Source organism: Brienomyrus brachyistius, chromosome 20 (assembly GCF_023856365.1).
Source record: "Brienomyrus brachyistius isolate T26 chromosome 20, BBRACH_0.4, whole genome shotgun sequence".
Taxonomy (NCBI): domain Eukaryota; kingdom Metazoa; phylum Chordata; class Actinopteri; order Osteoglossiformes; family Mormyridae; genus Brienomyrus; species Brienomyrus brachyistius.
Window position 1 is genome coordinate 3,611,734 of NC_064552.1, and position 25,111 is coordinate 3,636,844.

A 25,111-nucleotide genomic window follows, 5' to 3' on the forward strand; every position below is an offset into this window, starting at 1 on the left:
TGTTTTAAACGTGTTGTGATTTGATGTAACATGGTAAAGAGCATTGGAGGGAGGTTATATACACAAATTTGGGATAGCGATCGGTTCCGCTCTATGGGACATCGGTGCCCCAGATGAAGTTACTCCCAGGGATGATGGGAAGGGGCCACAAATGCAGCGGTAATGGCAGGAGGCCTCGCAGACGGGGTATAGGGTGTCACTTGGCGGCAGATAATCGCCGATTAGCACGCACTGGAGCCCGCTCGTGCACACATTACCACCCGGCTCACATCGGACAGCTCAAACCCCACCCACACCAAACAGATACCTTCAGTCCTGCCTCCATCCCGCTGTTTGTTTTCTTTCAAGGGTATAAAAACAAAAATGATGAATGCAAAACTGTCCTGGGGGTTGGGGGGGGGGGACAGGATCAGATTCCAGGTAATTTAGATCTGTGGTCTGATGGCTTTTGGCTTTGTAGGGCCTGCATGGTTCTGGAAGGCTGTGTGTGGATTCATCTCACGTATCTTCATTCCGATTTCCTGCACGTCAATGATGCTGATGTTAATCAAAGCTGCCTCCCCTTGGAGACCAGACAATTACGTTTAAACATTTCAGCTGTTATCGTATCTTCCTCGTTACGGGAAAGACAGGCATTCCTCATTGCCCGGTATGCTGGTTCCGCTCATGTTAAGCACTGTTGATTCTTCCAAGATTTTCAGTGTCAGCCCATTTTGTCTCAGATATTAGTTATCTGATTTGGGGGTTATTTTTAACTTGACAGGTGGCCATTTATGGAAATGCACTCTTTCCCCAGTTAATCATAGCACCTCTTATTAAATTCCAAAATGCCACTGTTTGATATGCCCTATATTTTTCTGCAGTATAATGCTCCCATTTTTTACATATCATTCACTTTGTTACCCTGTTGACTTTTGAGCTACCGGACCTCCACCTGGACACACTAATCCCAGAATGCAACGGGGCAACAGAAAAGTTCAACTCGACATTGCTAAGGATGGCATAATTGCGACAAATAACTAACAGATCTCCTTCTGACGAGTGACACAAACAAAACATCGGAGCATGACACGCGGGAGGCGGGGAGTGTGCGATGAAGAGGAAGGAGGCTCAGCTACGCGCTGAAATTAAAAATAAACTTCCAGTGTATTTTTGCGGCGGCTGTCTGTCGGTGGCGCTTCTGTGTCTGACTCACAGATGGCTGCTTCAGACCTGCGCCGCGGCGGCGGGCGAATACGCTGCGCGGCTCCGAGTCGCTGCTCCGTATCGCCTGTCTCTGTCATTGAAAATTAAAAGTTGACACGCAGAATAACAGATTATCGATGCTGTTTCTGCTCTATCTGCCTTGTTACCGTTTGCAGCATAGTTATTTTTTATTCACTTTTTTTCCCCCGGCAGACCAGCTGAATCACAGAGTTTTCATTGAGAGTCCATTGATATGTGGAAGGTGCCCCTTTAAACATACTCTTAAAGAAACAGGTGTGTCATGGATTTTCGAGCGCGATGCCTCCTGTCTTCTGGTTGCCATGGCAGTTATTAAACCACAGGTAGGTGTGAGGCAGCGGGTCAGGTGACTCTCGGGGAAGGAGACTTAGCCGCAGTCGTACTGTGAGTAGGCCCAGCACGCACACACGTGCAGATATGAGCGAATGTGTCCACGCGCGTGTCCCCGGAGTCTATTCCCCGCATCCTCCCCCGGTCCTGTGGGCGTGAAATCGATAATTCCGCCTTGCTGGATCGGGAAGCGGACTGCGATGGCATAATCTGCCGTGGAATAGCGCTGTGCCCAGTAACAAGATACCTTAAAGGGACGTGTGTATGTATGTGTGGTGCTGGAACTTTCTGGAAATGAAGTGGCTTTTTTTAATGAGCTCACTCGCTCCGGGTTAATCAGCCGTGCAAACACTTTCAAGTGAAACGGCTGGAAATAGCCTGCAGGGGCATCATCCTCTCAAAGGTCTGCCAGGGCCTGCTAGCGAGATAAATGCTACTGGAGTCCTGTGCTTTCGTCCGCCATCCCTCTGTCTCCCCTCTTTGCTCCCTCACTCATTCCTCTCCCTCATATCAATCCGGAACAATCCGGACTGACATATCGGCGTAATGAGCGGTTGTACGCACACTGCCAAAGTGTCAGGGACAGAGCCTGACCAGAAAACCCCAGCGGGCACCCCGGTAAATATTTATGCAAAGCCTGAGCTTCACCAGAGGGCTGCCAAAGCCAACAATGTTGTAAACAACGCAAAAACCACCAATAATGCCACAGACGGTCATCCTGGTGGCATCCAAACGTAACTGTTTGATCATAAATTAACCCAAAGTGATTGATACAGTTAATTAGAACAGAGAAAATGTAAATAGTGAAATGTCGAGATGACGGAGTTGGAACAGCTATGAAATGCCAGTGGTGGTTTTTAATGTGCACGGCAGGGGAGGGAGATGCTCTGATCTATGACGTCTCCATGAGACCCTGGGCTGGAGACAGGGTTGAGAGCATTCCATATAAGTAGCCACAGGGGGGCGCTGTGTGGCTTAGTGGGTTAGACCTCGAATCCCACGCTCGGCAGAAGAATCACATCGGAGCTGGGCCCTTAAGGTCCATAACCGCCCGAGAAACGCTTCAGGGCTGCCAGAAGAAGAGCCTGACCCTGCCTTGCTCTCACCTCTACGTCTGTGTGTGCCTTTAAAAGAAGGAGAGCATGATGGGACATGCAGAAAAGCTCCTTCCAGTCTATCTGTTCTCATACTTAGGCTTCGTTTCTTTTCACAGAACAGGTAGAAGCATAATGCCGGCAGGCTGTGAAACTGCTAAAACTGAACAAAGTCGTCTTTTCTTAGCATATAGTGTGAGAAAAAGGGCAGGCATGAAACGCCGGGCTCGTTTTTAAACCGTCGCTGCAACCTCTAGGTATCCGCCGCCCCGTTACCTTGGTAACAGCGTTAGGCAAATCAGTATAGGTAGTGTCACTGGAATGGGAGGGAACGGCTCACTCTCTCTCGTTTGTTTTCTCCCTCTTTTCCCGCCTCCCTCGCTCAGACTTTGGCAGTAACAGACTCACGCTGGCCATCACAGCGTTAGGAGACTACCTTGCTTCCCCAGCCCCTCTGCGAAGCGGTGGGGGGGGGGGGGGGGGGGGCCTCGCCGTCCCCCAGGCTTTCACAGAGTGCTCTGAAGCTCCCTACCGGCAGGACATAGAGGGGTCCCCCAGAATCCTTAAATACCGGCATCCTTGGATGTGGATCCCGGCTCGTCCCACAGGTTTGGAAAAACTGGACCGGGTTTATTGAGGCATAAGGAGAGGGGTTACAGCTGGAATTAACGGGGGCGGGGGTGGTGAGGGCAACGGGGAAGGGGGAATGAACCCCTGCCTGACGACGCTTGCCGACGAGGGGATTTTTTACGGCAAACAGCGAACGGAGGCTGTCGTGGTCGGTGACGAAGGACATGTAGTGTGTTCAGAACACTGCCTCAGCATGGACCTGGATGGCCTGGAGATCATAGCCGTCCTGGTGGTCATGGGGCTCTTCGTCAAGGTTCTGGAGCAGTTCGGTCTTTTCGAGCCCGTCGGGGGAGCTGTAGTAGTGGAAGGTAAAGTTCCTTTGGGGGGGAGGGTTACTTTTTGGAAAAGCCGGCTTCTTGCTCTGTCTTCCTCTAGGTGTCTTTTAATCAAGGGTTCCACTTTTTGTTAAATTTTTTTTCTGCCAGATGAAATATTTGTCTGCGCTCGTGACAGTGCTGAAGTTTGAATTGTTTTTAAAGTCGGCGGCGAGGGCAGGTTCTGCCGGCTGACATATTGTGTGTGGGATGTGGGCTTGGCAGGAATGATTCCGGAATCTTCCTTTCTGCTTTCTGCTCCTGATGTGTTACTTCACTTTGCCCATGGTGTGTTTCGAACGGCTAATTCAAGCAGGAGAATCCTCCCCGAGCCAGACCGCGTATCCGTATGATGATGCGACTTGCCGTTCTGTCTCTAAGTGGAGACACACAGAGTAAGAAAGGTCATGGTCCTGCTTTGCATTTGAATCTTTTGTTCCGACCTGATTGTATGGTTCAGTAAAAGTATGGAAGCCTAAACTGCAGTCTTGCTGTGTGGCCCCAGAACCCGAAGCCTGTGTCAGGGCATCGGTCTTCGCTGTTTGGTAGGTGCTATGTCAGTCTGGGCTGTAGACACAATATTACACACAGTGGACAATGTTAGTACATCTGTTTCCCATATCTACTTATACAAGGTCAATAAGGTCATCTCACTCAACCAAGTTAAGTTCTCGCCATCCAGGCACTGGTCAGTTTCACCAGTGAGTAACGTCGCGTAGAATTGCATGCAACAGGCAAAGCAATTAAAATGAGATTGACCGAATCCTTGTGGTTCATTGCTATGGGGTAATTTCAGTAATTGTGCCCGTTAGACCATTAGCGACTCTTGAAGGAACTTTGTTTTACGTGCAGAGACACTCTGAGGTTTGACCTGGGGAGAATTCACTAACAGCCACAGTAAGGAAGTTCTGGGCCAATGCGAGGTTTTGTTGACTTGCAGATTTTTTTTTTTATAGATCAATTAATTCTTAACTGAAGGCAGATGATGAAATTGAGTGGAAGGAAGTAATCATGTATATGTCCTTCACTTCTTCCTGGACACCTGTTACCTCTGGGGCACTCGGTAGCAGAAAGCATATATCTATCAATATATGAATGTGACTGCTGAAATATATCATTCAATTAACCAGTCAGAACCTGCCTTACCGCTATAGTGAAAATGGCAGAGGTGGGAGGTGACAGGATTAACCTGTTAATCATCATTCTGGATTTATAGGAGAGGAAGGTGACCTGGGTTTGTTAACAGTGACCAGAGCTATCGGACCTGCTGTCATTGATGGGGTTTGGGAAATATGAACTGCAGGCTCTTACGAAATCTTGAGATTCTGGGTGGATGGAATGTTGAGTTTCTGGGCTTTTTCTTTTCTCTGTCATTCTTGAAAGGTGTGTTTACTTGTTTGTTTGCTTGTTTGCTTGTTGTGTCGATAACCTTGTTGCTGTTTCATCCTGTTTGCTCTCTCTCCCTTATATGAGCAGGCGTACAGGTAAACAGGAGCTTTAGCCAGCACCCAGCAGACGTTTGGTTTCGCCCCAAAGCTGTCGGTGCAAAGTTACGATACGACGTTTGCCGTATGTCAGATGGAAAGGCAGTGTGGGAGGGGTGCCGTGTCACGCCGAGACACGCGTTTCGGTGAGGGCTTTCCGTCAAGGTCTCTGCGGCCACGGCGATTATGCAGTGTTAGTAAAAACAACAGTAACCGCGCCAGACAGCAAGATGGACTAGGCTGCCTGGAGTGTGTGGATAAGTGCAAAATGACGATTCTTTATTTGCCATTTATAGAAGCAGAGTGCCGTTCTCTCCGTTATGACTGTGCCGTCCTGCTCTCTATTGGGAGACACACTCATACAGCTGAGAGCAACGCTTGGGGTCTGAGCCCAGGGTCGGCCATTTATCCAGCCTCTCTGCAGCATCTTGGGGGTCAGGAGCCTCACTCAAGGACCCAGTGGTGATGGGAACATTATACCAATAATGGGATTTGAACCGACAACCTTCCAGTTGCAGGCAAAATCTGCTGAGCTTCCATTTGGTTATGTTATTGGACAATTCCAGTCCGTTTCCCATTCAGAGCAACTGGTCCCAGTTTACGCAGTGTCAGCTGATGTTTGTTTATGGGGTACCTGTATCGTGATGGTTGGTTCATTTTCCCCTCAGTCTATCCCAAGAAGCACAGGGCAGAATTCTGTCTGGGTGGAACATCAGTCAGGGATCATGCAACAGACAACTGAAGGATGCTACTCTAACCCGGGGAAAACATGCACACAGGGAACCAAACCCGTAACCCTGGTTGCTGCCTACCTGACCACTCTGCCATCTGTGTCATTCAGATATTCCTTTGCACCCCAGTGGTTTGGTCTCATTTTTGATGGCACTGGAATTCAGGGTGGGTGTCAAGGCTGACAGGTGACGTAAATAACGTAATATAGGGTGTAACGAGACTGAGAAGTGCTGGGTACGGGGGGGGAGGGGGAGGTGCTAGAACCAGTAAAACAGAAGTGGGCAAAAGTGGGCATTCAGCCCAGGGAGTGGGAGATGCAGAATGTATGTAGTGGGGGAGCAGCTTTTACAAAAGGTTATGTACCTCCAGGTATCATGCAATGGAACAATGCCAGCAGAGAGCCAACGCAGCTACTGCACCGAATGCTGGCTGGTCCTTACAACGCCCTTAACGGCAACGAACAGCCAAGTCAGTACTCCACTCAGTTCTTCAGAGTACTCAACCCAGTACTCTAGATGAGTGCTCCAGTGCCTGAGTGCCCTAGATATGTGTATGGGTTGGGAAGGGGAGGTGTGTACCGCAGGGGGGTTAAGTGCCTGTGACCCGAAGGTTTCTAGAAGGTTTCCACATCTCCGTTGGTCCTTCAAGCAAAGCTGCAATCCCTCGTCCCCCAAAAACACTGATCCTGCGTTCAGTCTACAAACTCTCAGCTGTTTGTGTGTGTGTCTTAAAGGAGAGCAACATGAGATATGCAAAAGTAAGTGTTCTAATGTACCTGTACTTGTCTAATTAGTAAAAAAAGGGATCATTCCAAACAAGCTTATCCTCTGTGAAGTCAATGACTCCCTGGCTTACAACAAAGATCAACCATTTGTGTTTTGTTTTGCATTGTCCAGTAAATATGTGAACTCATCTGACTCATCGCTGTCCAACTGTTCACTCACAGCATAAATAAACAGGAGCAGAGAGCAGAGTTTTATTGCAGAGTCACGGACAACAGCCGACAGAGGGAGGGCCGTGGTTTGGATCCCTCCCATTACTGTTTATTATATTAGGAAGGTTTCCCGTTATCACTGTTACTATTTTATTGCTTTGCTGGCGTTTTTATTCAGCCAGATTGACTGTTACATCCATTTATACGGCCGGATCTTTTAATGGGGTAATTCTGGTGTGAGGACTTTAGTCAAGGACGTGAACTGAGCGTCTCCTCGTACTCGAACCAGCGGCCATTGAGTCTCGGGTCCGAGTCCGCGTTCACCGGGCCTTGGGCTGCCCATGTTTCTCAGTGGATTACGGCGCCGTGCGAGATGCGGATTCTGACCCGTGCATCCTGCAGAATGGGCAGCGAGACAGGCAGTGCGGGAGCGGCGGGAAAAGGGGAGGGGATTTGTCACATTCTGGACGCCTGTCTCTCTGCCGGGGACAGTCCCTCACTGGAGCACCAAGCCAATTTGCGAGGGTTTGGTGACGTAACGAATCGTGGGCCTGGATTAGGCTCAGAGGAGCTGATCCTGGATCAGTGTCGGCAGGAGCAAATTGCCTCACAAGCTTGGACCCCCCCCCAGTGGTGCCTGTGATCAGCTTATCCACTTCTAATCCTAAATCTGGACATTATACCCAAAGTGATTAAACTGATCCGGGGTCAGTACTGAGGGGAATTATTTATCCTGCTCTTCTCTGTATGTGCCTGCGAAGGGGTTTCTGTTATCTGCTCCTCTCGGAGCCAGACCAGGTCGTTCCTCTTCAACTTCTCTGACAGTTTTTTTTTTTTAAATGTGGTTTTATTAACGCACTTTTAAACTGTACATAGTTCAGCACTTTGGTTTTAGTGTTTCAATCTTTCATTTATGTACCTTATTAAACACAGTAAGGGCATCACTGCAGCAGCAGACCCATATTCCGACAGAGCGGCAGACTGGTACCCAGTGTGGGTCCATCTCAGACAGTTCGCCATCGTCACGGTGACCATGAATCAAAAACGCCGGCGGTCTCTCCCGCTGGTTATGTGCCAGCCCGAGCGGTGGCTGTCAGGCCTGCTGGCCGCTTGCTTAAGAAGCGCTAGAATGTTGCCCGGGCACCTGCATGTATTATGGGCGAGAGCCAGATCCAGCTGCCATAGAAACAGCTGCCGGGTGCTGTGCCACGGTTTCCACGGCAGCCATGGAACGTTTCGGGGATGGAATTGTGTGGCTGTCAGGTGACACACAGTGTTTACGCACTTGGTTCTTCGGGTATTTTTAGGGAAACATCACTGAAACCTGGTGATTTTCACCTTTAGGTGGCTTCCTGTATCATCATAATCAACATCGATCTAACGATGGTCTGCTTACCGCAGCAGCATCCGTGCACATCTAGTTATAACTGATAAACTAGCAAAAAAAAAAACATTGATATTGTCAGCATGATGGTTTGATAGGATCTGTTGTGACAATGGCCCCCGCTTTCGTGGTAGATGGTCTCGGCGTTTCTCTATGCTCCCCGCCCATAGCGGCTGCTTACATATTCACCATTGAAGGGTGAAGACTTGCAGAAGGTTTTGTTCAAAGCCAGGTCAGCAAATGTCAGCCCTTGTGACAGAATGCTGTCTTGCATGAGCTGGTACGTTGACGTGCTTTGGTCACGTCCTTACATGTGCGAGTTATAGAGTTGCGTGTGTGTGTGTGTGTGTGTGTGTGTGTGCGCACATGCATGCAAATCTGAGATGGCGCGGCCCCCGGCAGATCACAGACACCCTGCCAGCTTTTTGATCCTGCAGTTCACCTGCCCTCCAAGGGGGGGGGGGGCGTTGTTTGGAGCACAGCATTAGAGGCACCAGACAAGCCAGATAGTCGTGGTCAGAGTGGCCACTTACTGGACCAGGCAAGGGTTCCATTGTGCAATGTGTTGCCCAAACAGGATCTTCTACACCTTCTACAACCCAGAAACACGATGCACTGCGTCAAATTCTAGGAAGTGGGTTCTGTAACTTTCCTTGATTTTACTGGGAATGTCCTCCACTCCCACTTGAAATACAGTTATTATTATTATATCATTCTTTTGCAAGTACGCTTAACCACTTATATAGGCCAATAATTCCACTGCAACCACTGAGAGTTAAGCAGGAAACATTCTGATCGTTAGTTAGTTATTGCTTTGCGTCCCTATGGCATGCGGCCGCTGGACAGGAAGCTGGATTACGCTTAAGCATGAGATACGAATGCTGCATGACATGCATGGTGCACCATCGCAGCTTGGCGTGTGCGTGCGCGTGCTTGCATGCCCCACGTCTGCATGCTCCTGTGTGCCGGAGCTCTCGTGGGCCACTCCAGGCCCCCGCCCTGCCCCATCTAACCTCTCTCTTGCTGTGGTTGGTGACTTGCAGGTAACCCTTCCTCCAGCCAAAACAAAAAAACCATAAAGCAGAGATTCCTCAAACTGCTGCCGTGCTGTGGGCCCAGCTCCACCCCCACAGTCAGTCAATGCAAGTGCCTCTTTGCCTTATATGTCTGTCTCCTCCCATTTCCCTGACTCCGCCCCTTGCCCCACCCATACACAGTATGGCCACACCCAATGCATAGTGAAAACCCAAACACCTCGGTCTCAGTCCCGTTCTCCCCCATTTTTGCCCAGTAATGGGAACAGATGAGACATCGTTGGTGTCTGATTATCACCGGGGCCTCATATCCGGGGAACTGAGGAAATAGGTTTAGGTGTTGTGATTAGGTGTTAGATTAGGATTATTTTTACTCCCAGTGGCAATGCTCATCTCACGACTTTCCACACCATGTGTGTCGAAGCATGCTTGGACTGAGTGGATGCGTTCTGCTTACCTCAGTGGGGAAACATCTGCACCTAAACGGAGACCCAGTCCTAGGTAGGCAGCCGGAAGCGTCCCTCAGAAACACTCTACAGGTGTCACCACAGTTCTGACTCGCACATTAATCTTTGGGGACTTTATTGCTGACAGACTTATGTTCTGTAAATTCAGGGTTCTGGTGGGCTTACGGGCTTTGGTAAAGCATGCATGTTAAGGCTGCACATGCGTGTAAATGAGGAGTGTGAAATAACTGAAATGCAGCTTTATTCCGAGGCGAGGCAGGTAATTTCTATACCCCAAAACATGTCACTGTAATCGATGCCAATTGCAGAACCCAGAAACAATGCTGAGTGTCTGTTGAGCTATAATTTGTTTTCATTTAATGTTTTTCAGTCGAGCAGAATGGACAACTGACCCATTTTCAGAAAAGACCCTCTTTTGATGTCATCTTTTTTTTTTTATATAAAACTCCTTACGTTGCATAGATGTTATTTTCGGCTGACAGTATCGCAGTCTGCTTCTCCTTAACGCTCTGTTTCTTGGTACCACTGCATATCCTAGTCATTCTCTGTCATTGTCGAATTTCATGAAGCATAATGTCAATCGTCATGGCACAAATTTCTCGTAAAGTCGTCGTCTTATAACCATACGATATGATTTATAGGGGGTGGGAGTTTTTGGGGGATGAAGAATAATGTAGAAATGGGGGCCACGTTACATTGGTTTCTCCTTGACCTTTGCCCCTTAGATAAGCAGCCTCAGCTCAGCCTTCTCTCCTCCATCGGCGCCACCTTTTAGCTCAGCGTGACGCACCGCCTGAAGACGCAGGCCTTGGTCATTAAACAGCCAACCCGTGTCTCTCCCCCGCCCGCAGACAGCGTGGAGGACGACTTTGAGCTCTCCACGGTGTGTTACCGGCCCGAGGGCCTCGACAAGCTGCTGGAACAGACCAAGTTCACCAAGAAGGAGCTGCAGATTCTCTACCGGGGTTTCAAGAATGTGAGTCGTTCCCGCAGCCTCTGCAGTATCTGTGTTCGACACTGTCTGTCGCTTACAATATCCATTCCTCCAGACCCCTGTCTTCACCAGTCTTTGTCTCCTACGGTATTTGGATACTGGTATTACCTTTAAGGCACAGTTTTCCTGTCTCCTGGCATCTTTCTGAAATGCATCACCTGCTGTTTCTCTGCTTTGTTTCACTTCCACCAGTGCTTCCGTACCTGAGAATGCCGTAATAGATCTCTTACAATATCTAATCGCTACAGTCACCACCTCCTCCTCCTCTTGCTTCCTGTCTCTTTCAGTCTCCTACTCTCATGAATGAACTTACAGTACAAATGGCTTTTTTTTTCTTTCTTAAAGTCACTGTGGAAAAAGGTAGCTGGCTCGTTGAATTTCTCATTCAAAGTGCAGATGGACAAAAAACTTGTTGCTGCTTCGATTGCTGTCACAGCAGCAGCACTGTGTACTCATAGACTCTCATGCAGGGACACTAGAAATGTGACTAGAGACAGGATGGTCACCTGACCTGACGATGGTCACATGACCTGACGATGGTCACCTGACCTGACGATGGTCACATGACCTGAAGTTGGTCACCTGACCGGGCACACAGCGCTCCCGCTTTCTCCCACGAAAATGCTCTTGAACTGCTTGTTTGCAAGAAGCTGCAGTCTGCATTTCTGAGTCTGGCATTTCACCCTAGTCTTTGATGTAAAGCTGATGCCGTGATTGGCCAGGAAGGCTAATGCGTCTCCATGATCCACACCACCCCATTAACTGCTACGCCAATGAAAAGTGATCGATTATACAGATCAGTCTGTGTTCTGTCTGCCATTGCCTGGGTGCACAAGCTGCTGCATAATGCTGGAAAGGTAGAATGCTGGCGTGTGGGGATCTTGATTTTGTCGGATGACGTTGGTCTTCAGAAACTGTTTTCAAGGTGGCATATTTTCAGTACCATATGGCAACCGATAGGTGACAAAAAACCTGTTTGTACATTGCATGCTGCCCAGGGAGATGATATATTCAGACAGCGGCATGTTTGGGCCCTACAGCCCACACTTTAATGTTAGTTTGAGGTTAGGGACAAACTGAGATAAGATGCAAGGAACAGGTTTAAAAGTAGTAACTTCCTTTTTAGGGTTTTCTGGGTGGGGGTGGGGCAAACACCCCCTCCCTACTCAACTCCACTTATTGGTCCTGGAACTGGTGTCTTGTTCTTACATAAGATATTTGGCACTGAAGGGAAGTGAGAGCAGTGTTGGTATTGTGGACAGTGTTGGCTCACACCTGCAGGGATGTGGGTTCGAATCCCTCCCCTGCTATGTGTGGAGATTGCATGTTCTCCGTGTATCTCAGAGAAATGCCAGATTCCTCCAACAATCCTAAAACACGCAGCTAGGCTAGTGGGCATCCTATCCTTGGGGTACCCCTGTCTGGTGCCCTGCACTTCCCTGACATCCTATCCTTGGGGTACCCCTGTCTCGTGCCCTGCACTGCCCTGACATCCTGTCCTGGGGGTACCCCTGTCTGGTGCCCTGCACTGCCCTGACATCCTATCCTGGGGGTACCCCTGTCTGGTGCCCTGCACTGCCCCGACATCCTATCCTGGGGGTACCCCTGTCTGGTGCCCTGCACTGCCCCGACATCTTATCCTGGGGGTACCCCTGTCTGGTGCCCTGCACTTCCCTGACATCCTATCCTGGGGGTACCCCTGTCTGGTGCCCTGCACTGCCCTGACATCCTATCCTGGGGGTACCCCTGTCTGGTGCCCTGCACTTCCCTGACATCCTATCCTGGGGGTACCCCTGTCTGGTGCCCTGCACTGCCCTGACATCCTATCCTGGAGGTACCCCTGTCTGGTGCCCTGCACTTCCCTGACATCCTATCCTGGGGGTACCCCTGTCTGGTGCCCTGCACTGCCCTGACATCCTATCCTTGGGGTACCCCTGTCTGGTGCCCTGCACTTCCCTGACATCCTATCCTGGGGGTACCCCTGTCTGGTGCCCTGCACTGCCCTGACATCCTATCCTGGGGGTACCCCTGTCTGGTGCCCTGCACTGCCCTGACATCCTATCCTGGGGGTACCCCTGTCTGGTGCCCTGCACTGCCCTGACATCCTATCCTGGGGGTACCCCTGTCTGGTGCCCTGCACTTCCCTGACATCCTATCCTGGGGGTACCCCTGTCTCGTGCCCTGCACTGCCCTGACATCCTATCCTGGGGGTACCCCTGTCTGGTGCCCTGCACTTCCCTGACATCCTATCCTGGGGGTACCCCTGTCTCGTGCCATGCTCTGCCACGGCATCCTATCCTGGGGGTACCCCTGTCTGGTGCCCTGCACTGCCCTGACATCCTATCCTGGGGGTACCCCTGTCTGGTGCCCTGCACTGCCCTGACATCCTATCCTGGGGGTACCCCTGTCTGGTGCCCTGCACTGCCCTGACATCCTATCCTGGGGGTACCCCTGTCTGGTGCCCTGCACTGCCCTGACATCCTATCCTGGGGGTACCCCTGTCTGGTGCCCTGCACTGCCCTGACATCCTATCCTGGGGGTACCCCTGTCTGGTGCCCTGCACTTCCCTGACATCCTATCCTGGGGGTACCCCTGTCTCGTGCCCTGCACTTCCCTGACATCCTATCCTTGGGGTACACCTGTCTGGTGCCCTGCATTTCCCTGACATCCTATCCTGGGGGTACCCCTGTCTCGTGCCCTGCACTGCCCTGACATCCTGTCCTGGGGGTACCCCTGTCTCGTGCCCTGCACTGCCCTGACATCCTATCCTGGGGGTACCCCTGTCTGGTGCCCTGCACTGCCCTGACATCCTATCCTGGGGGTACCCCTGTCTGGTGCCCTGCACTGCCCTGACATCCTATCCTGGGGGTACCCCTGTCTGGTGCCCTGCACTGCCCCGACATCTTATCCTGGGGGTACCCCTGTCTGGTGCCCTGCACTGCCCCGACATCCTATCCTGGGGGTACCCCTGTCTGGTGCCCTGCACTTCCCCGACATCCTATCCTGGGGGTACCCCTGTCTGGTGCCCTGCACTTCCCCGACATCCTATCCTGGGGGTACCCCTGTCTGGTGCCCTGCACTGCCCCGACATCCTATCCTGGGGGTACCCCTGTCTGGTGCCCTGCACTGCCCCGACATCCTATCCTGGGGGTACCCCTGTCTGGTGCCCTGCACTTCCCTGACATCCTATCCTGGGGGTACCCCTGTCTGGTGCCCTGCACTTCCCTGACATCCTATCCTGGGGGTACCCCTGTCTGGTGCCCTGCACTGCCCCGACATCCTATCCTGGGGGTACCCCTGTCTGGTGCCCTGCACTGCCCCGACATCCTATCCTGGGGGTACCCCTGTCTGGTGCCCTGCACTGCCCCGACATCTTATCCTGGGGGTACCCCTGTCTGGTACCCTGCACTGCCCTGACATCCTATCCTGGGGGTACCCCTGTCTGGTGCCCTGCACTTCCCTGACATCCTATCCTGGGGGTACCCCTGTCTGGTGCCCTGCACTTCCCTGACATCCTATCCTGGGGGTACCCCTGTCTGGTGCCCTGCACTGCCCCGACATCTTATCCTGGGGGTACCCCTGTCTGGTGCCCTGCACTGCCCCGACATCCTATCCTGGGGGTACCCCTGTCTGGTGCCCTGCACTGCCCCGACATCCTATCCTGGGGGTACCCCTGTCTGGTGCCCTGCACTTCCCTGACATCCTATCCTGGGGGTACCCCTGTCTGGTGCCCTGCACTTCCCCGACATCCTATCCTGGGGGTACCCCTGTCTGGTGCCCTGCACTGCCCCGACATCCTATCCTGGGGGTACCCCTGTCTGGTGCCCTGCACTGCCCCGACATCCTATCCTGGGGGTACCCCTGTCTGGTGCCCTGCACTGCCCCGACATCCTATCCTGGGGGTACCCCTGTCTGGTACCCTGCACTGCCCCGACATCCTATCCTGGGGGTACCCCTGTCTGGTGCCCTGCACTTCCCTGACATCCTATCCTGGGGGTACCCCTGTCTGGTGCCCTGCACTGCCCCGACATCTTATCCTGGGGGTACCCCTGTCTGGTGCCCTGCACTGCCCTGACATCCTATCCTGGGGATACCCCTGTCTGGTGCCCTGCACTTCCCCGACATCCTATCCTGGGGGTACCCCTGTCTGGTGCCCTGCACTGCCCTGACATCCTATCCTGGGGGTACCCCTGTCTGGTGCCCTGCACTTCTCTGACATCCTATCCTGGGGGTACCCCTGTCTGGTGCCCTGCACTGCCCTGACATCCTATCCTGGGGGTACCCCTGTCTGGTGCCCTGCACTGCCCTGACATCCTATCCTGGGGGTACCCCTGTCTGGTGCCCTGCACTTCCCTGGCATCCTTTTCCTTCTCGTCCCTTTATGGCAGCCCTGTCCCAAGTGAACACTGACCTCATCCAGGGATCCCCTCCTACTTATGGAAGTAAGGGGAGAGGGGCACTTATGTAAACCAAATAAGAAAACGTTTGTCATTTTGTCAATTGTACAATACTTCTGTGAGGACCTCCCTGCACCTGCTTTTTTGAGATCCGGGGGGGATGATCTAGATGACGGATGGTCACATGATGCACTTGAGGGTATTGGGGGTGTGGGGGGTTAAAACCCTGTAAACAATTAACACCGTGTTTCCTGGCCCATCACAGGAGTGCCCCAGTGGAGTCGTCAACGAGGAGGCATTTAAACTCATCTACTCGCAGTTTTTCCCCCAGGGAGGTGAGTGTCGGTTAAACACAGTCCAGAGGTGGGTGGAGCCAGCGGTGGGTGGAGCCAGAGGTGGGTGGAGCCAGAGGTGGCTGATTGAGGTCCAGAGAGTAAAAGTTCAGACCAAAATTTTGTTGCCACCCACTAGTTAAGCACAAAGAGTCACAATCACAGTCACAGAGAAAACAACTAGTTTTTTAAAACAAAATCCTGGTCTGAACTTTTACTATCTGGACCTGAACTAAGCACATCTGCAAAGAGCCACCAAAAATCAATTGAATTCAATGTATTTTAACATCATTTTGCTGCTTTACAATATGTATTTCTTGAAGGTAACTTAAAGTATCAGAGTCTGCCTTTTTGCTTAGTAAAATATTTATGAAAACAGTTTAGTATATTTCTTGTGAGAATCTTTTCAGCAGGGTTAGTTCCTTGCAAACACTGCTCTGAATTTCAGCTCTTCCAAATAATTTCAGCCGTTTCAGCTCTTGCAAATAAAATGTCAGTTGCTGCCAGAGGTTCAGGCTGTTCTTCATGGTATTAGACAGCAGTTCTTTGGCCAATGGCACCTTAAACACTCTGAGAGGTTTGATGACTCAGTGTGTATCATCAATCGGTGATTCGTCCAAATGAAACACATTTCATGCAGATGCTCCATTTCTCCCCCAGATTCCAGCACATACGCACACTTCCTCTTCGAAGCATTTGACACCAACAAGAATGGCTCTGTCAGCTTTGAGGTGAGCTTGAGCTGGTCTTTCTTCCTGTTGAGTCTTGAGGGATGCAGTTTTCCTGTGGAAAGGTTTAACATATTTGGATTAATCTTTAATATGCTAAATTTAAATACGCCTGAAATTATACCGTCAGACAGAAAACACAATGTGGTAAAACTTCATTTCCAGTATTTGCTGCTTTTTAAAAAATGAGAAAAACTAAATCAAATTTCTGCCACAGGACTTTGTCATGGGCCTGTCCATCATCCTCAGGGGCTCCATTAATGACCGGCTGAACTGGGCCTTCAACCTATACGACCTCAACAAGGATGGTTGTATTACCAAAGAGGTGATGAGAAGCACCATACCGCTGCTGTTGCTGTGGGTGATGGGCCTGTTGGAATTTACTCAGTATTTAATCACTTATCCTCCCACCCAGAACTGTTCAGAGGGTTGGAACATCTACCATGCATTTGTTTGTATACCCATGTCTGAAATATGACAGTCTTGGTGGTTTCTCAAAAATAATTCCAAAACAGGACAAGTGATGGAAATAAGACGCCTAGATGTAGAGGTTTGTTTTCTCTTTGACCAACAAACACTCAGGGGTCTTCAGCAGGTAAAACGCGTCTGTCTGTCTCCCAGGAGATGCTGGACATCATGAAGTCCATCTACGACATGATGGGCAAGTGGACTTATCCATGCATGCAGGACAATGCCCCCAAGGAGCACGTGGAAAACTTCTTCCAGGTAACACCGTTGTACCTACTCAACCTCCAACTAAAACTCATGACCCCTTCAAAGCGGGAGATTGACAAGCCATTTGTATGCCAGCATATTTACTGAAGCGGTTCAGCTTGTAGACCTTTCTCAGGGTATGAGAATAACTCCTCTCCTGGGGGCTCATATTCTCTTTTCCCTTAAGTTCTGTAACACTGGCTACAACACTCACAGACATAGCCATAGATTACCAGGTCCTGTTAAAATGTCTTTGTTTATTAGGGGCATCCATCTAGAGGTAGATAGTTCAGGTCCAGAAAGTAAAAATCCAGACCAAGATTTTGTTTCAGCCAACCACTTGAGTACTCTGTGACTCTGACTCATACTCAACTGGTTGGTGGAAACAGAATCGTATCCACCTCTGTATCCATCAATTCATCCATACATCCATCCACCTTCCAACCTATTTCCTAAACAGGCTTTGGAGGGGGGGGGGGGGAGCACCCATCCATCCATCCATCCATCCATCCATCCATCACAGGGAAATTCTTTGTGTTTTCTGCAAAATCCGGTGACCCGTTAATATGCTTCTGTTCTGTCAGAAAATGGATCGCAACAATGACGGGGTCGTGACCATCGATGAGTTCATCGAGTCCTGCCAAAAGGTCAGCAGAGCTGGTGTTTATGTCGCGCCCATCTTCTTACCCGACCTGAGAGATGTAAAATGCAGATTCCCTTTGAGTGAAACAGAGGAGATCATAAAAGAATTTAAATGTATGTAAGTGACTTGAGGTTGATGGGCCGGAAACGATGTCAGCTCAACATTACTGCATGATACCTGGAGTGCAGTTGGACATGTTTCCCAGAAAGACTGAAGGGTACACAGGAATTGGTCACCCCGTATCCTGTAATTATGGTCCCCCATAGGCAGGGTCTGCTGAATCAAACTGGGGTGTAATTAGGTGGCCATTTTCCTGCCCGAACTGCAGTGTGAGCTTCATTGTGTGATGTTACATTGTGTGATGTTGCATTGTGTGATGTTGCATTGTGTGATGTTGCATTGTGTAATGTTACATTGTGTGATGTTACATTGTGTGATGTTACATTGTGTGATGTTACATTGTGTGATGTTGCATTGTGTGATGTTGCATTGTGTGATGTTACATTGTGTGATGTTACGTGCTTCTACCCTTGCAGAGAATCTCCAGCAGGGTGCGCCGGAGTGCCTGCATTTTAGCAGCAATCCTGTGCTAAGCTCTCAATGCCACGACAGCAATGGTTAAATCAATGAGATGTTGTCGTGAGGGTTGCTGGGGAAAATGAATACAGATAGAAGAACTCAGCTCGCATTATTATCGACAGCAGGCCTTAAGCATTCTAACCTTTTTCAATTTTGTGCCCAAAGTGTGGTCTGTTTACCAGCTGACCTTCGTGTCCATATTTGACCCCACCCCCCCCCCCCCCGCTCTTCAGGATGAAAACATCATGCAATCCATGCAGCTCTTCGACAACGTCATCTAAGGCGTTTCCATGGAGACGGGACATCGGCAGGGGCGAGCTTTTCAGTGCATGCCGTCCGGGCTCCTTCCTGGCCCGCGTTAGACCAAACTCTGCCCCACCCCAGCCTCATCATTCCCCATCAGCCTTGCCAAAACTCCTCAGCCCCCGACCCCAGTCCTCCTGACCTCGGTGAGGACAGCAGCCTTTGCCATTCCGGTTCGTCACCCGCTCCCCCAAATGCAGAAAATCTGGCAGGAAGAGGTTTTCGCAGCCAGCTTCACAGTCATCCTTGTTATGTCCCCAGAGAGACCTGTCTCCTCGTGGCGTCCCTGGCAGCCTCCTTGCCCTTTGGAGGTCAGTTGACTCGCACAAAGCTTGAGGGGTTCGGGTCGTGAAAGGGTTAGGGTTAGGGTTAGGGTTAGGTCATACTGTAGTCATGGCGGAGCTGTTCCCGACATTCCATCGGAATAATCCGGAGAAACCAGCGGCCATCTTCAGCAGCAAGTCCATTGTTCTTTTTCCTTTTTAACATCATCGTGATGTTCCCTGCTGTTGCGTAGATGCCTTTGTCACTTTTTGTCTCAGTGGTCGTTCCCAGCCTATTGTTCACCCATTCAATCAGCTGATCGATCTAGCATGGTAAAGTATGAGTGAGCGGTTACGTGATTGCCTAGCAACTCCAGTCCCACCCCCAGTGATATTTGACAAAACCCACAGGAATGTCTTCCAAGACATTCACACTCACTCTCCTGCATAATATACCCTTAACTGTTGTTTAGGGTTAACCGATTTCAAATCCTTTATGTGTTCCTCTGAATCATAAGAAACGTTGTGTTATATGACCAGAGAATGGCTTTTAGGACCAATATGGGCTCTTGGGTATACACATCCATCAACCATCACAATGAAGTGGTGAGAAGATGAGCAGCCGGGCAGATCTTTGAGATGTCAAGGTCTGGCACAGACAGCCGGACGGATCTGCAAGACGTCGAGGTCCAACGTAGACAGCCGGACAGATCTGTGAGACATGGAAAATTGCCGTTAACAAGGCAGGCGCTCTGCTGAAGGCCCCCCTACTGGAGTGAACATCTCAGCTGTGGAAATGACTGGCTTTCACAGTACGTGTCCAAAAGAGTTTTGTCCATTCTGTAAATGTTACGACCTGTGATCATGTTAATTTTAGGGTGTGTGTTGTTGGTCCTGCTTTTCCACACAGGCCGCATTGCCCATGTCGGAGCTTTTGCTTACTGAAGACTGCAACCCGTGCTGGATCTATTAGCCTGTCCTCCCAATGTACATGCTGTAGGTCTCATTTAGCACTGAAGCTAAAATTTCCAATGTCCCATTCAGAGTCTTATGGTCACTTATGAGCAGGCAGGGTTTTTGCGGTGCCTAGATCAAAGATGGGGTTGAGGAAGGTTCTGGATTTTATTTTGAGCTCGGAGTTATGAATGGAGTTGGGTGATAGCCATCAACGACGCCCAAAGTATTCATTGAATAATTGAATTGTCTTACAACCTTTGTTCATCTGAGAAATGAATGGAGGTTCATTGATGTTTTTGAGGTACACCACAGAGCTAGCGGTCCATGATCTGCATCACATTCCTCACTTCAATGGTAGGAGAAGTTCTCCGTCTACATGTCCATCGCCGATGCCTTTGGTCCACAGCCCAGCCCAGCATTTGGCTGTAACACGGTTTATTTTAAGCACGCACTCTCGCAGGGTGTTCCCAAAAAGAGGCGACGCTGATCAACAGTGTCTTACGCCGGACGGTCACACCAGCCGGTGGCGGGAGAAGCCGCAGCCATCGGGCGTCAGTGAAATATGTACGTGTGAAACAGACACTTTCCCGCTCTGCAGACGCGTCGCCAGCCCGCTGAGCTGCAGAGAAACCCGCGGTCTCTTAACGCAAGTGATGAATCGCTTTCCAATTGGCTGCTCACAGCTTGGCAGAAATTATAATCCACAAGAGGGGTACTTCATTGTAGACCTTTTCAGATGGAGTCCGCAAGCAGCAGCCATAAGCGACTGAGATTGTTGTCTTCCCAGGACTGTCCTGTTTTGGATCCATACGTTTCTCTCCAGGCCTGACAGTGATCAGATTTTCTTTCGATGATTTCATGTTGACAAGTGAGTTCATTATGCAAGCAATCTAACCTTCCTTCATAACAACAATGGTTCAAGCTGTATTTGTAAGAAAATACCTCTTGTGTGGGCACCCACAGATAAATCATTGAAATAACAAGACATTACTTTCATTTTCATCGATATAATGAAATAAACACAATCATCTAGATATAAAAACAGAGGTGTCTAATATTCTAATCATTATGTTTTATCACGAGTAACAAAATAACAGTTTTATCATAAAAATAACAATAGTTATTTCAATAGTCATTGCAATGTAGCTGCCCACCCAGCACACAATTCTTTCAGCGTCGCTAACCATTCCAGTCATTCTGTTTCTATGACAACCAAAACCATTGAAATCAACAGTTTGGGATGCACAGTGTTGCCGTTCTTCAGCTTCCCCAGGTATAAACTTAGGAAGATCAGGCCAGCAGGAATAAAATATTAGATGGCTCCGATCACTCCGAAACATCCTCGCAACGTTTGCACAGAAGAGCTGGATTACCAGAGACACAATGCTAGGGCCCGACACTGACATGAGAATGCGAATTATACCTGAGCTCTGACTGACACCTGACGGGACATATTTGGGGATGTTAGATGATACAGGATAAGGTTGGGAATGGAATCTCCAGGAGTGGAAGGCAGTGAGGCATCGGAGTAGGAATGGGTTACAAAACCAGCAGCTTTCTACCAGAAATTAGTGAAAAGTCTTCCATGGTACGTTGAAGGCCGAAGGCGGGTGAGGCATTTCTCATTTCTCTACATGACCACATGTGCTGCTTGACCCTCGGTAGGTTAGTATAGCGCTCCACTCCTGTCTTTATTAGAGCGGTTCAGGTTCCATAGTGTGGAACCTGAGTTTAGAATCCTGAGAAACCCGAGAACATGGAGCAGTTGGCCCGTTTTTTTGCTTTTTTTTTTCAAAGCACTTAAGCCTAGTAAGGGTTAGTGGCAATTTGGGGGGGGGGGTGTCTTGTTGGTATTAGAGGTGTTGGGTTTCCAGTAATAGGGGTGGGGGGGTCTTCGGTGACATGCACCATTTCATGGGATGTCATTCTGGTGACATCTGTTCTTCTGGAGCGGAAGGGAGATCTTTCACCGAAGACTTCCTTGCACTAGATCAGCGTTTCCCAATCTGGTCCTCGAGAACCCCCAGACGGTTCACGTTTTTCAAAAAATTGGACTGTCTGGCAGGGAGCTGGGAGGGAGCAAAAACCTGGACCGTCCGTGGGTCCCCGAGGACCGGGTTTGGAAGCGTTACACTAGATGACTGTAGTTTCTGGCCCCTGTAGGTCACGCCGTCTTTTCTCGCATGCCGTGTGTCTCAATGAATCCTGATAACCGTCGTTATTTCCTGTGTGTCTAGTTGACTGGCCACCACTGGCTGCTTCGCCTTTGAATGTGTGTATAATTTTGTACAGAAGACAATAATAATAATTAAAAAAAAATCACTGTTGCTATGCAACAATTCGTGCCTGTCCTTTGTTATGGGGTGTGCTGTTGTGATTCCGCTGAGGTGTTTTTAAAAACAGGTTGTAAGTGCTAAAGGCGGGTAAAGACGGTGTTTGGAACCAAAAGGGAAGAAATGCATGGGAGGGACTATGAACACAGACAGCAAGCCAGTGTCGATAAAAGGCACTTTAAATAATTCCCATGGAGAAGTTTTTAATCCATCAATAAAACTGCATAATTCAGCTTAAATTGTGGAACAGGAAGGAAAAAAAACGCATTTTTCATAAGATCCCTCTGCCCTTGGTTGCATTTGTTGCCTGTTGGGTATGTTTTGCCTTCGCGAAAAAACTGGGGAAAATACTTCAGCTGTTGTGTCCTGAAAATGCGATTCTGCAAGGGAATATGCGATGAAATGAAATAAAAGCGCCACCTGCTGGCGGTCTGAAGAAAAACAGTTCCGATGGATCGTTTAAACTGGGAAAGGGGTTTATGTAAATACGAAGGAGCGCCGAAAAAGGCCGAACATAACTGGATTGGTCTAGGCTGGAGGGGGGCGATATGATATGCTTTCATGGGGTTCAAAATCTCTAGTGTCACCCCTGTATATTTATTACACTAAATATCATTTGGACCCTGGAGTTGCCGTGTATATGGGTCAAAGGGCACTGGCAGCCGATGGGGAGTACCCAGTCTTCCTGGGCAGGGTGGTAAGATTGAGATTAAGATTGACTTTATTGATTCCAGGGCGAAATTGTGGTAAAAAAGAAAGTTAAAATGATTCTAGGGCTTTATTGAACTGAACCAAAAAATGTGTACTTTCTGATATACCTCTCTTCCATGAATGAATGAACGTCACATTTATATCGCGATTTTCAAGACACCCAAAGCACTTTACAGAACCAGTGGGGAGCCACTTCAACCCCCACCCCTGTGTAGCCCCCACCCGGATGATGTGAAGGCAGCCATTCTATGCCAGTACATTCACCACACCGTAGCTAAGGTGGTGAATGGGCAGGAGACAATTCACCAGTTAGTTATAGGGGATGATTAGGAGGGCAGATTTGAAAGGGCCACAATGGGCAATTTTAGCCAGGACATCGGGCTACCGCCCCTCCTCTTTCAAATGATGCCCAGAATTTTTTTATGGGTTCGGAAAGGCAGGACCTCGGTTTTACGTATCATCCGAAGGACGGCACCATTTTTACAGCACAGTGTCCCCATCACTGGATTGGGATCCACACAGACCACAGGATGGGCTCCCCCTGTAGGCCGCAGCAACACCTCTGCCAGCAGCAACCCAGCCTACCTATCAAGCAAAGACCAGGCCCAAACCTGCTTAGCTTCGGATGGATTACCAATCCTGGACTGCAGGCGGTATGACTGTTTCATGTCCGAGCCACCAAATGTTCTATTTTCCCATAATCCTCTCACATTTCTGATTTGCAGCATTATGGTTGCTTATTTTGCGGTGTAATACACCATGATTAGGAGAGTTAGACTGGAAGATAGAGACAGACTAGAGAGGGAGAGGAGTGTGAAAGGACCACAGAGCTTGGGGGTGTCCTGAGAGGGTCTACATGGCCGGGGTGAAGGGAAACAGGTTTGGGATAGAATTCCAGCAAATGACATGCCAACGCGTGACAGAACCACAGTCCTGTTTGCCACAGTCGTGCTTCACTACCAGTCTCCTGCCTGCTCGCTGTCACCTGTGGCCAACGATGGCTGTTTCCACAGCGGGTGAAACAGGGAAGCGACATTTGCTTTGATAAGCCCACCGAGGAGAAGACGTCAGCTCTGTAGGACGTCGTCTTGCCTGTTCCAATTCTCACGGACGACCACAGTACCAGCAGAAGGATGCCAGCTATGCAAAAGGGCGACACCGCAGACTGCTTTGGATGAAATAAGCCAACTAACTGAATAATGCCATCCAATAACAGGCTTATCTTCATTTTGTAACAATACCTGGATTCACAGCTCAATGCTTTTGACGTTTGACTGTTGGATGTTGGCAGATTCTGCCCATTCGCCAGTGACCGGTTTTGCACTCCTGAAATCACTCAGGAGGCGTATACCTTACGCTGGGAGCTCTTGATCCGTAAATATTGGCTCCTAGGCTCAAAGATGGGCAATTTGAAATCTCCAGTTTTACCTGAACTACACATCCATAAATGGCAGATGAGGAACCTGTAGGAAAGATGTGCAAAGATAACTGAATGAATTACCGTCCAAAGAAAACACAAAATGGAAGCAGCGTGCTACTTATAATATAATACAGTATATCAAAGTATTTACATCCATCCATCCATCTTATGCTTTGTCTTGTCCTATTCAGGGTCGCAGGGGGTCCGGAGCCTATCCCAGAGGCTACAGAAATAATAAAGTTTATCCATATATATATTTATATATACATAGTATAGTAAAATGTGTTAACATTATCATTTTCTGTTTTCAAGGTTGTATGACAGTCCTCATACCTGCTTATTATTCAGAATCACCAATAGCCTAATTAAATATTATACTCTTCATGTCCAAATAATAAATAAAAATAAAGTTTTGTGTATCATACTAATATATGTCAGTTGGAAAATGTAGCCCTGCAAGTAAAGGGTCGGGATTCATTCTGCTATCATTCTGCTATCGCTGTGGAATTATTAGTGAAAAGAGGGGGCTTCAGTTCTCAGAGAGAGTGGGCTGCCCGTGGTCTGAGCCAATCGGTGCCGGCGAGACACAGATTAAACCAAAGATTGGCAGCTGTTTGTGATTGGTCCATTCCCCATTCCACAGGGGGCATGCATGCAGACCACCGTCCCACGATTCCCGTGGTTGTACAAGCAATACAAACAAGACTGAGCGAGGGAGTAACTTTGTAATGCAAGCACAATTTTTTATAATAAAAATAATATTAACTTAATGTTGTACTAGTGATCTCTGTCCAATGTAAAAAAAATCAGATGTCAGTGATATCCATGACCTTCAATAGGAAAGCGGTTTAAGAAATTGGATGGATGGATGGATGGATGGATGGAGATGACAGATAGGATTCCACTGGATTCCATCATCTTGTTAGACTGAATAATTCTCTATATAGTGAACTGCAGCTTTTTTCCAAAAGTGTTTGAGTGAGTGAGTGAGTGAGTGAGTGAGTGAGTGAGTGAGTGAGTGAGTGAGTGAACCATTTGACACACGGCCTGTGTCTGGGCCAAATGACACGCAGCTGCAGACGATTATAAGAGGAGGTTCCTGAGGCCACA

General features: G+C 49.2%; 1 protein-coding gene across 4 annotated transcripts in view; it reads left to right on the top strand.

The window, feature by feature from the left end:
* The window catches only part of kcnip2 (Kv channel interacting protein 2), a 71,282-nt gene extending 49,406 nt beyond the window's left edge, over window positions 1-21,876 (top strand). For 2 of the 4 annotated variants that reach the window (XM_048988136.1, XM_048988135.1), the window contains exons 2-8: window positions 10,479-10,603; window positions 15,284-15,353; window positions 16,011-16,081; window positions 16,296-16,403; window positions 16,700-16,804; window positions 17,377-17,439; window positions 18,248-21,876. In XM_048988136.1, the coding sequence (XP_048844093.1) occupies window positions 10,479-10,603; window positions 15,284-15,353; window positions 16,011-16,081; window positions 16,296-16,403; window positions 16,700-16,804; window positions 17,377-17,439; window positions 18,248-18,295 (590 nt within the window). In that variant the 3' untranslated portion in view covers window positions 18,296-21,876. Of the gene's footprint in view, window positions 1-3,434; window positions 3,587-9,169; window positions 9,273-10,478; window positions 10,604-15,283; window positions 15,354-16,010; window positions 16,082-16,295; window positions 16,404-16,699; window positions 16,805-17,376; window positions 17,440-18,247 lie in introns of those variants that run through there. The other 2 variants (XM_048988133.1, XM_048988134.1) reach the window with 2 other exon arrangements.
* Window positions 21,877-25,111: the final 3,235 nt, after the last annotated feature.